The 12,132-nt window shown below is 34.6% G+C and overlaps 1 protein-coding gene across 1 annotated transcript; it reads left to right on the forward strand.

Annotated features, from left to right (window-relative positions):
- The first annotated feature begins 7,818 nt into the window (after nt 1-7,818).
- Nucleotides 7,819-11,580, forward strand: LOC149256485 (trihelix transcription factor GTL1-like). The gene is made up of 2 exons (XM_089460759.1): nt 7,819-8,639; nt 9,439-11,580. The coding sequence occupies exons 1-2, from the start codon at nt 8,128-8,130 to the stop codon at nt 11,087-11,089; spliced, it is 2,163 nt and encodes a 720-aa protein (XP_089316885.1). The 5' UTR covers nt 7,819-8,127; the 3' UTR covers nt 11,090-11,580.
- Nucleotides 11,581-12,132: the final 552 nt, after the last annotated feature.

Here is a 12,132-nt window from a genome sequence, read left to right on the forward strand (position 1 = left end):
AGTTTAAGATTGGCTTGAGGTTCAGACTGGTCATTGTATACATGACATTCAAAATTTTCTTAGAAGAAAGAGTCATCAAATGGGAAGATATCACATAAGGCTACTAAGCGTATTAGGAAGGGATCGAAAGCATCCTCTTCAGAAATAGTAGGGGATGCAAGTTCAAGATATGCATACTGGAATCCATAGGAAAATATTTCAGAATTTGCATATTGGAATCCATGAAAAAACAGGGTTTCAAAATCTGCATATTGAAACCCATAAGAAGCGACATGATTGTCTCTTTCAAGTTTGTATTTCCTTCTAGATTCAATGAGAATTCGACAAGTCAAAGGATCATGAGTACTTTTATAGAAAGTACACCTGAATTTGGGTAGGGAGGCTTCGGTGAAGGGGGAAATCATGGATGAATCTATCAAAGCAGGTTGGCCCAAAAATATCAGGGTATCAACTACTACCTCTCTGGAAAGAGTGAGAGTAAATAGATGAGAGGCATTATGAAGGTCATGAACCCCTGCAGAATGACAAAAATTTAAGAACTTAATGACATGATCATGATAGGATTCATTAGGAGAACCAATAAAAGTTGGACAAAGATGTCAAGGAAAACCCTTAACCAAATTTTGAAAAGGAGAGCACATGCTTAACAAAATGAAAAACTAAGGGTCAAAATCAATTTCGCTCCCTAGTATGGTCACCAAAAGATATTGATAGTTTGTTCAAAAGGAGTGCAAACTATACAACTCCTTGAATCTTGTTATCACAATGAGATAATGAGACATGCTAGCTTAGATATGTAAGAGTATTGGATTATTTTATGACTTTTTTGAATTTTTTGTAAGTATGGAAAATATAACAACACTTAAAATGATAAGAAAAATGGTTGTATATACATTCATAAATTATGACAAAAATAAATAAATCTACCTCAAGTAAACATAAAATTTAAAATGGAAAATTAAACAAACGCAGTGAGCTAATCAGGATTAAGGCAGGTGCCTTGTATCTTGTAGAGCATTAACTACTAAAGACATATAAATAAACTGCTGACAAACAAGATACAAATAAAAGGTAGAGAGATATATAAACAAGTGTTTAATGAATTAAAGGTTGATTTTTATTAAAATAAGACAAAGTATAGCAAAAATCCTGAAAGGCAAGCCTCTGCAAAGACTCTGGACCAACCTAAACACATACTTTTGTAATGTAAAACTATCATATACAATAATACAAGCAAGAAACAATAATGGCAACAAAATGAAATCCATCATGTGAGTAAGATGTGGGTGACTTGCTTTCTACAAATAAATAGTTGTTATCAAATTAGCCTGACGTTCAAACAACAATTAAAAATAATCAGAAAAAACATAAGATACCTGAATTATTTTTGATAATTTCAATGGAGTCACCTAGTTTGTTGCCCCTTAGTGATATAAAGTTGTTGTCACCATCAAGATTAGCCTCAAACTTTGTAAGAAACTTGAAAAAATCAGCAGAATGATAACAACCAAAAAGTTATAGCATACCTTTCCCTCAACAGTTCTCCCTTTTTCCTTCATAGATTTCTCCTCTTTTTAAGAAGGCTCTGAGTAACTCTGGTACTTTTTATTTAGGTTTAAAGATTGAATTAGTTGTATTTCTAATCAAGGATGATTAGATGATAAGAGGAAAAACTTCTAAAGACAGTTCAAAAAGTTTAATTAAAGCTAGACCTTAATAAGGGGGGCCCTCTCTAATCCATTCAATCAAGTTTCCTCTTTCCTTTTAATGTAAATAAATATTAATTATGATATCATTTATTTGTTGAATTTATAACTTCAAATTAGGTTGTTGATCACAACGTAGAACATAATAAGAATTAACCATGACAATTAATAAACATCCACTGCATATAACTTATCATCAGAGTAATTATCCCTTCTTATACCAAGATTTTGATCTTAATTCCTAGTTCCTCTTCCTCATGATACATGATGGCAATAAAAGGAAAATTTTTTGAAGGCTTGAGCCTTTTTATTTTATAATTTTTAGAATATAATCAAAGTAAGATAAAACATACCCCGACACTGAAAAACAATGTGAATAATCATCATTTTTGACAAGTAAGCACACATGAAATTCCTCACAAGCTATTGTTGTGTATGACAGTACAAACAAATGAAAACATTATTTATATGCATAACCTAGGTCACATGACAAATGAATGTGTAAACCTTTGTTATGGTTGGATATATGTTCAAAAATCATTGCATATACAAGACATTTGGGTGATTGGTTAATACAAGAATTTGAGCATTCCCTGTACATGGCCTTCGCATGGCTTTTTTTCTCAAAACCCTAAGGCTTCAAATCTCCCACATGCAGCTTAGGAAAAGAAACCAAAAATTCTTGAATTTTGATTGATGATAATAATGATGAGTTATTTTAAATGGAAAATACAAGCTATACATAAAACAAAATCGATAATTCTGAGAGGAGAAACAAATGTGATGCCAAATATACTGTCTCGCATGGGATGGAAACAACCATGGATGAATCCCTTATTAATTAGCTTAAAAAGTATTCATTAAACAACCATGACCATCATGGATATTCTTAGTTCATGCCAGACAAAGTAAGCCCAAGGCTCAAAGGCCTCGAGGGCTTCTAGTCCTTAATGCACAAGGAGAAAGCTCAACAAGCTAGGAAAAATTATATGTCTGAACCCTTGTAAACATACAAACCCAAAGAAGAAAATTTCATGACCATCCAAGAAAGAACGAAATGCATATATTTGTTTACAAATAACCAAGGGGAGTGAAGTGAACAAAAAGGAAAAGAAAATCTGTGTAATTTTTGAAAAGAACAATGGCACTGTATTTACACATACCTGGTGTATAGTGTAATAATAATGAGAATTCGAGCTTATACAACTAGCTACTTGCCCAACTATCGATCTTTTGTGACAATAAACCCTCTATAAACCACTCAAAAATATTTACAGAGCAACAAAGTTTGTAGAAAAATGAAAAGAGCATCGGAGGGTCTGTGAAAATGGAAAGAATCGAAAAAACAAACCCAAGGTGGCAAACTACATGTGGGAGTGCAACAAAAAATGTCAATCTTCCCAAGCCAAATCTCTACGTGTCAGAAGTGTTGAATAAGGTACATAATATTCCATAGGTAAACCATAAAAAAATGAGTTAACCAATCAAACCAATGAGAAGGAGCTATGTCAATTGTTCCATCATATCCTTGATGCAATTCAAATGTTGCATTAATGAATTAAGAGTGAGGGATTGTATTGAGACGCGTAAACGTATATCAACATTAAACTCTATTGCCAAAACCAAGTCACTGATAGAACCAATCTCCTTGGATTACCAAGTTTAGGTGTTGAAATCCTCAATATACTGAATGCAAATCAAATAAAGGTCAATTACCTTATCAATCAACTTACAAAACCTCATGTTGAAAAAAAATAAATCAAAATCAAATCCAAAACCCAATATAATATTTCAAATGCTAATGTCAAATGAAACACAAGATGCTTATGTATAACTTCATCACCCACAATCAATGCATATCGATTATTGTAGCGTTTATGATGCCCAAGCATATAATGACATATGACAGGTGTGCACAATTACAAGACAACTTAATAATAAACTTCAACCACCCTTTAAACAAACCATGAATAATATGATTACACATATTCTTGAAACCATAACATATAACCCTTGTGCCATATAATTTATGATAATCATTATGTGGTCATTGTCAACTTACATCTTTAGACCTGTCACTTTAAGGAATATGTTCTTAAGAGAGGTCCCACCTATTAAGTCTTTTAAACAAGTTATATTAGTTAAGGGGAGAATTTTTCTTATATCACAATGGTTTGTGGTTTTAGTTAGTGTTGACTATCATAAACACCTATAGCCCAATGAAAATCCTTCATCATAATTGAACCTTTCTCCATGCTATTCAGTAACTTTTCTATCTTTTAAACTTAAATCACAAAAATGATAAAATCATCTAATATAATTTCTCTACACCTATCTTATAATCAACCCATAACTTCAAAACATATCCCCATAAAAATTAAACTTTATTCATCTATAAAAAAAAATTCCTAAATAATTATAATCTCTTTCATTCATATAAATATATATATAAACTTAAACATTATCTCTCCTTTAAAAAAAAATACTATTTTCTTGTACCATTTATATATATATATATATATATACTCTCTTTCGGAGATCCTTAACCATTCATTAATTAATTAATGTAGCACTTGACTTTTGTGTCGATTAATCTCTTCGTACTTTATTAACTAATTTTGATCTAATATCAATGTCAGACTTATTTTTTTAGTGAATTAGAATTCAAACCAATGGGTTTAAGTTATTCCACCTTTAGATAACTTGTAGAGTCACACTTCGTAAAGGGGGTAAGGAAGCGTATAAAAATACTTGTACAACTAAAAGTAAAACGATTCTTGGACCCTATCTCTAACAGTTGTCACATTTTTTTAATTTTGATTTTATGTGTATACCTAATCATATTCCCACGCAAATCAGTATATTATATGCTTGCCATCACATTTTAAAATATATAAATGGAGATGACTTTCAGCAGTCAACACTTGCCTAATTTTGTATGAAGTGAAAGCTAAGGTAATTGTTCTAGAACCTCTCACGGTTTACACTTGGTTTTATTTTTCACTTTGAACTGAAGAATTTTCCCTCTATCAGATAGCCTTTTTTTCAAATTAAAGCAATAATTTAATATTAAATTAATATCATATAAAATTGGGGAAACTTGTTAATTTGATTGGACAATCTTACACAACCAAAACATTGTTTAGTTTGAAAAACTACATCATTAGGATAATTATTCATAACTTTGTTTGTTTATGAGTTTTTGAATTTTTTTTGAAAATAGTTTTGTTTAATAAATTATTAAACCTAAAACCTATAATATTATTGGAATATATTATTATTATATAGGATTATGTAATTGTAATTTTAAAAAGATAAAATAAATTTTATTATTAAATAAAAAATATTAAACATTTGGTTTTAGTTGAAATTTCTAAATAATATAAATAGTACCAATATTTTTTTACCAATTAAAAGTTCAAATCTTATTTGTTATATATATATATATATATATATAATAGGTTTTGAATTATTGTATGTGTTTTTTATAATAGACTATTGTTATTATTAGAGCATTATACACAAAGTATTTATGAATTATTGTTATTATTGAAACATTATTTACAAAGTATTATCATAAACAAGATTTGATTATAAATAATATTCTCTATATTTCTTTGCCAATTAAAAGCTCAAATCTTGTAAAAAAAAATTAAATATAATATTGTATGCTTTAATCATCAAATATAGGTTCTTTGATTATGGATTATTGTGGTTGTTGGAGCAATATGTACAAAACATTACCAAAATTGAAATTCAACTATAAAGAGTATTCTAAACAATGTTTCTTTAATAAATGAAAGTTCAAATTTTGTATTTTTTTCTCAAATATAAATGAGCATTATATGCAAAGTATTATCATAATTGATATTTTAAGTTGAGATTATCATTAAACCTATTTTTTTTATAATCTTAGAAATGACAAAATTGCAAGCATTAATATTGTGAACTTTAAAAATTTATAATATTTTGGTTGATAATTAATAAATGGTGGTGAATTGGTTGGAAAATATCTTTTATGAGGGGTTGGAGATGAGGAAAAATTGATGAGTTTATTTAGTAAGAATTTACCTTGTATAATTGAACAAACTTCTTGAACTAATTGCACATAGTAGTAATGAAGCATGGAGTCTTTCACAATTCAATATAATTATAACTAATGCTTTTGGATTTTTTTTCTTGAATGTTTTAAATTGTGTCAACATATTTTCAATGAACCATTCACTCACCATCACAACAAGAAAGATAAATATAATTAAGTATCAACTTTTACATAACTCTGAATTTTGAAGGCAAGTTTTAAGGTAGATTGGAAGAAGGTTTGTGACCATTGAATGATTTAGGATCAAAGGGATGAAAAGGAATAACTACTCTTATTCTCAATGTGCACTGAATTCTCTTTCTTCTCCATCTTTGAGTTCAATTTCACTTCTTAGGTATTTTAATATCCCCTTGATCCCTTTTAGTGCAAGAGTAATGTAATGGTTACACACCATAGGTTAAGTGTGCATAATGTTGAACCACATGTTACTTATGAACAAAGTATCTAGAGGAAAAATAACATCAATGTTCACTGAGTGTTCCCAAAATCAAACCAAATATGTTACTTATTAGTAAATTGTTCAATAACATAAGTATATTCATCAACATAAAAATAAATAATAAGATATATATAACAATAGAACAATGTATATTTTGAAGGGAGTACTCATTTTCACTATTCAATCACAAGTTAGAATACATGCAATGTGACCTCTCTTAGAAAATCACAAGTTAGAATACATAATGTGACCTCTCTTAGCAAAAACTTACCGCTCTTTTGTATCCTCATTTCCATTTACAAATTTGAAAACCCATATCTGTCTCTCTTTGCACATGATCAACAATTTAGGACTTGTTATCTCAACTCTAAGATGTGTTGCTTACACATACGCTTTACATAATTTATATTATATTCCTTTTCCAACCAATCACTCAAATTTCAATCATTCTCTCACAATGACTTACCATCTACATTTATTGTTGTTTTCCTTAAAAGTATAACTTGTTCTCTTGCATAAAAAACCAACTTCAAACTCACTTCAAAGCCTTGGACCCAATATTCCTTCTCTTGTCCCCAACTTGATTTTCTTCACTCGTGTTGTTCATCTTCATCTCTTTTAACATTTAGACTTCTTACTGCTTCAATTACCTACTCATAATGATATATCCTTTGTCTCTTCTTGGTTTGAAATCGTGGCCACATACATGAACAACTCATAAAGGATTTACTAAATATTATACCAAGTACATTTATATTAAGATATTTGGATTTTAAAAATGGAAAAAATATATTATCAAATATACAAAGGTCATGGGGTATTTTTAATATATAGAATATATAAATATGCTTGAGTATCAATGAGGTAAGAATTAGGTATGTAATTGAATTTGGTCTCAAAATGAGATGGTTTAAAAATATGTAAGTGTGTGAAAGACATTGGAATTTCACTAGAAGAGAAATTAGTTTAGAGTTTGAATATGTATAATCTATATTTGAAAATAGTGTAAATTCAAATGCATTAATTATGTGTTAATTTATAACTTTTTCTATTTATTTAGATTTCCCTATTATTTATATTTCATTTTATAAATTTTAAAGACTTATAAAAAAATTATTATATTAAAGAATATAAATAAATAAATAATATATCAAGAATATAAATAAAATAAAATAAATAAAAAATTACATGGGCATGAGGGTTAAAGTTAGGTTTGAGAGAGGAGTAAAAGGTAACCCAAGGTACCAAGCACTTTGGCTACTTTAATGGCTCTTTAATTTGTATAACGGAGGAGTTGTATGAATAAATAAAGATTTATGCAAGAATGTAGCAAGTAAGTGAATATTAATTTATGTGGAAGATTCGAGGAGGATCGTTATTAAATGAGAACAACGCACCTCCTTAAATGAAATGGGTAAAAAATAAAACGAAAATGGGAATCAAATATTGGGGATAAGGATAAATGAGATAACTATTGCGTTAAAGCGTGCTAAACAGTAGCCGTCGGCTCATAGGTTTGGTTGGTTAATGGAGTTGGAGATAACTGTTAGGGATTTGCTTGAAGCGTGAGAAGCGGGTAGCAGGATGACTCCTAAAACCACTGCAGTGCACGAGTAAGGCACGTAATCTCCTGTCAAAGTTTTGCGAGCTAAGCGATTCGAACTTGTGACGTACGTATTAACTGCGATGCGATCCATCTTTTCTCGTTCTGTGGCATATTTTATTGCGATACCCGTAATGGTGTGTAGAATATTGGTGTATTTTAGCTGCAAGAACAGCTCATTCTTCCTCATCTTCTGCGCTTTTTACTTGGAGGGGAATTATAACCGTATTCTGATGGGTGCCAATTCATTCGCGAATGGAGGAGGTCGAGGGGGAGGATGAAGGAGAAGGGAGAAGGTAGTGAAATTATTCAAGCTGGTAGACCCCAGCAGTTTGGCTTGCCGCAGCACCAGTCCGACTCAATGCTTCCTCAATTTCTCGCTTCTCTGACTAAAGAATCTCCTCATTTCCAGACTTCGCAAACATATGAGAATGAGTCCCAGCAGTCCAGGGATCAAATCCCGCTCCAACCGACCACCGCAGACACCAAGCCGAAGGACATTGGTGAATTTTCGTCGGATTTACCCCACCTGGTAGCCTCGCCTATTTCCAGCAGGCCGCCTGCGGTGACTGGAACCGATGTCGTTTTTAAACAGGCGATACACGGCTCCGACGAGAACAACAACAACAATAACGCGGCGGACCTTGGAGACGATGACGCTTTTGGCGGATCCGGAGGGAGCCGATGGCCGAGGCAAGAAACCCTCGCCCTTCTCAAAATTCGATCAGAAATGGATGCCGCTTTCCGCGATGCATCCCTCAAAGCTCCTCTCTGGGACGAAGTTTCAAGGTAAGATTCTTCCTGATTTTTCCTTTACTTTGTCCTTTAAAGCAAAGAATTAAACTCTGCAACATGATTTTGCGGCCGTGTGAATATCTTGAATGAAAAAAACAAAGAATTCTTTGCCAAGGCATCAATTGATTGCATTTTCAAGCAAGCCAGCAATGCCTATCCTACCTAGCTCAGATTTCAAGAAAAGCTTAGTAGCCAATTAGACCGGTCACAGGTTCACTGTGTATTTCGTACACTTATGGGGTGAGATACGACACATGTATTAGGAGACTGTACCAGAGACGGTTAGGGACTGTTGAATTTGAAAACCACATATAATGAACAAAATTATAGTTGTCTGTGATTTCGAGGCCCAGAGTACCTCTCGATAACGGCGGCGCCGTGTCCCTGAAATGTCGACATTCCTGTTTCTCACGGTCAAAGTCGAACTCAAGCTTTAACCAGATCAACGGCCCTTCAAGACTCTAGCCCGTCAAGAATTCCTCATAGAGCATAAAGATTTAAACACATTTGAAGCTTTCTTTAGGTTTTGATCTTTATTCAATCGAAGCTCAAAGATTTAAACACATTTGAAGCTTTCTTTAGGTTTTGATCTTTAATCAAACGAATGAAATTCAGCGAATTACAAAACCTATATGGCTGCCTATCCCTTTAGAATCTATATTTGTGTTTTTTCGTGCTTACTGTTACTAAATAGGAGGCTGTGTTTCCGAGTCTATACGTTTTGTATTCTTCCAAGAAAAAAAATAGTTTCATAATGTGATTCCGTGCTGTTGTCAATGTGGTTGACAATCAGGAAGCTCGCGGAGTTAGGGTTTCATAGAAGTGCAAAAAAATGCAAAGAAAAATTCGAAAATGTGAACAAGTATTACAAGAGGACTAAGGCGGGAAGGTCCGGTCGACAAGACGGGAAAACCTATAAGTTCTTCAACCAGCTGGAGGCCTTATATGGCAACACCGACGACACCGCCATTGTGGACAACAATACAAGCAGAAACAACAATATCATGGCCGCTTCTGTATCCAGTCGCGAGTTTCAGGCCACGCCCAGTCCTCCTCCTCCTGCTGCTGTTACGGCGAATAGATCAGAAGAGACGCAAGTCCCGGAAGAGAAAAAACCTCCTGCTCCTACAGATTTGAGTCCGATGAGTTTTTCGACTGAGTCATCGGATGAGACGCATGATGATAATAATATTTCAGAGACTCGGAGCAGCAGAAAAAGGAAGCGGATTACCACCAAGAAAATGATGAGATTTGTCGAGAGACTGATGGAAAGAGTCATGGAGAAGCAAGAAATGATGCAGCAGAGATTTCTTGAAATGATCGATAAGCGCGAGCAGGATAGGATGATCCGTGAAGAAGCTTGGAGGCGGCAAGAAAATGTCAGGTTGAGTAGAGAAAGCGAACTGAGGTCGCAGGAACGAGCTCTCACCGCATCAAGAGATAGAGCACTAATTGCCTTTCTCCAAAAAGTTACAGGTCAGACACTGCATCTTCCTGATCAGTTTCCTGTTAATTCGCAGCCTCTCTCCCCAGCGCTGCCTCAGCAAATTCATCCGCGGCCCGAGGAGATAAATAAAGATAATAATGATACTGACAGCTTGGATCCAAACAGCAAGCGGTGGCCTAAGCAGGAAGTTCATGGACTAATCAAACTGAGGAGCGCACTGGAACCTAAGTTTCACGATTCTGGACCTAAAGCTCAGCTGTGGGACCAAATTTCGGCAGAAATGGCAGCTATGGGATATCATCGCAGCGCCAAAAGATGCAAGGAAAAGTGGGAAAATATCAATAAGTATTTCAGAAAGGCCAAAGAAAGTAACAGAGAACGCCCCGGGAATAACAATACTTGTCCATATTTCTACCAATTGGACGCGCTGTACACGAAGGGGATTCTCAGATATTCTAATTCAGAAAAGTTCAACAGGACTCGAGACCAGGACCAGCAGCAAGAGGAGCTTCTTGAGCAAACCACCTGCGGAAGTAGCAGAGACGATCAGAGTCCGGGCCACGACGGTGACAATGAAATCCTGGCCATCATGCCGCCACCATCCATCACTACCGCTCCGCCTGCATCTAATTTCTTCTCTACAGATCAACCAGACGGTCACGTCAATGGCAGCCAAGCTGCGGCTCCAATGAAGGTAATGTTTTCTTCGGTTTCGGAAGGATTATTAGGAAATAGCCCTCCCAAGCCAGATGTATCGACAATCATGATGTTTGAAAACAGCTCGCAATCAGCTCCACCGCTCTCCACAACCATAACAGTTGAAGATGATAAGAACAAGCACGAGAAACAGGCAGATCTGGATTTACCTTATGGTGTCTTTAATGACAGGACGGTTAACTCCGCCTCCAATGTATCCAGAGATTCCTCTTCGACATTCATGGCAATGGTCGTGGATCCGCCACAGTTCAACATGCCTGGATCATCCCACGCCGACTAAATCTATTTAAATGATTTGTCGATGAATGAAATGTTTGTATTGAGGTTTTCCTGTACCATATGTATCAGTAATCGCACGGGGCCACTAGCGGAACTGAACCAGCAGGTTTATCCTGATTATAGACGGACATTTGTTAGGTCGCAGTAATAATGGCTATATGCAATAAGCCATCTCATATCATGCTTTATTATTGTTGGTGTCTGTCAGGTCTTTGTTTTGTGTCTGAGCGTGATAGAACAGATTAAATTAGGAAAACTGGCCCTTCAGGCCTGCGCTGGACTTTTGTTTATCAGGCCAGGCTGCCTCTAGTTTGTTTGTGGTTTTATGTTTAAATCTTAGATTCTGAGATTAGAGGTTATCTATATGATTGACCTTCAGGCGTGGGAAAGAGACCGGATTAAGGGTTTCCTTCAGATATGCCTGTTTGTATTTGTCGATGCAGGAAATTGATTGGTTATTTTTATTGCCAGAATTCAGATATGGCTTGCAGCTGTCGTCTCGTCTGCCAAGTGCAAATTCTTTCAGTTGTTCCGTTTGTGGAATCTGCAGAGAACCCTGACAAACGTCACATGGGCGATAACGTCTTCTTGTGCGGTATGTTTAACATTTTTCCCTGAATGGTGTCTCCCAGAATCTTGTGCAACTTGTCGCGTTGTTTAATTCATCCATACACAAACGAACACGCATGACACAGTTTGTTGGCGTTTGCGTGGCCTTTCAAAAAAAGGAAAATTATTGTTTATTATTTATGAATAGTAAATACAAGGTGTTGAAATCGTGACATCTAAACATGTAAACACAAATAATTGTTTTGATTTGACCCGCTCTTCTATTCTCATTTTGCGGGCTTCTATCGATCCCCACGCGCATGCGTGCGGTGCATTCACCACGCTTTCCCGTCCTCCAATCCGGTTGGAAAGGGTGTAAATGCTCATACATATTCAACATCAAAATCTGCAATTTATCTGTGTGCAGATTCAGTATTTTAAACATTTGGCACCGTGCATAACAAGGAAATCAGGTTTATAAATTGACAGAAGCCA

The sequence above is a fragment of the Pinus tabuliformis genome, chromosome 7 (assembly GCF_031772625.1).
Source record: "Pinus tabuliformis cultivar Carrire ecotype Pingquan chromosome 7, CPIR1, whole genome shotgun sequence".
In the NCBI taxonomy this organism is placed as follows: domain Eukaryota; kingdom Viridiplantae; phylum Streptophyta; class Pinopsida; order Pinales; family Pinaceae; genus Pinus; species Pinus tabuliformis.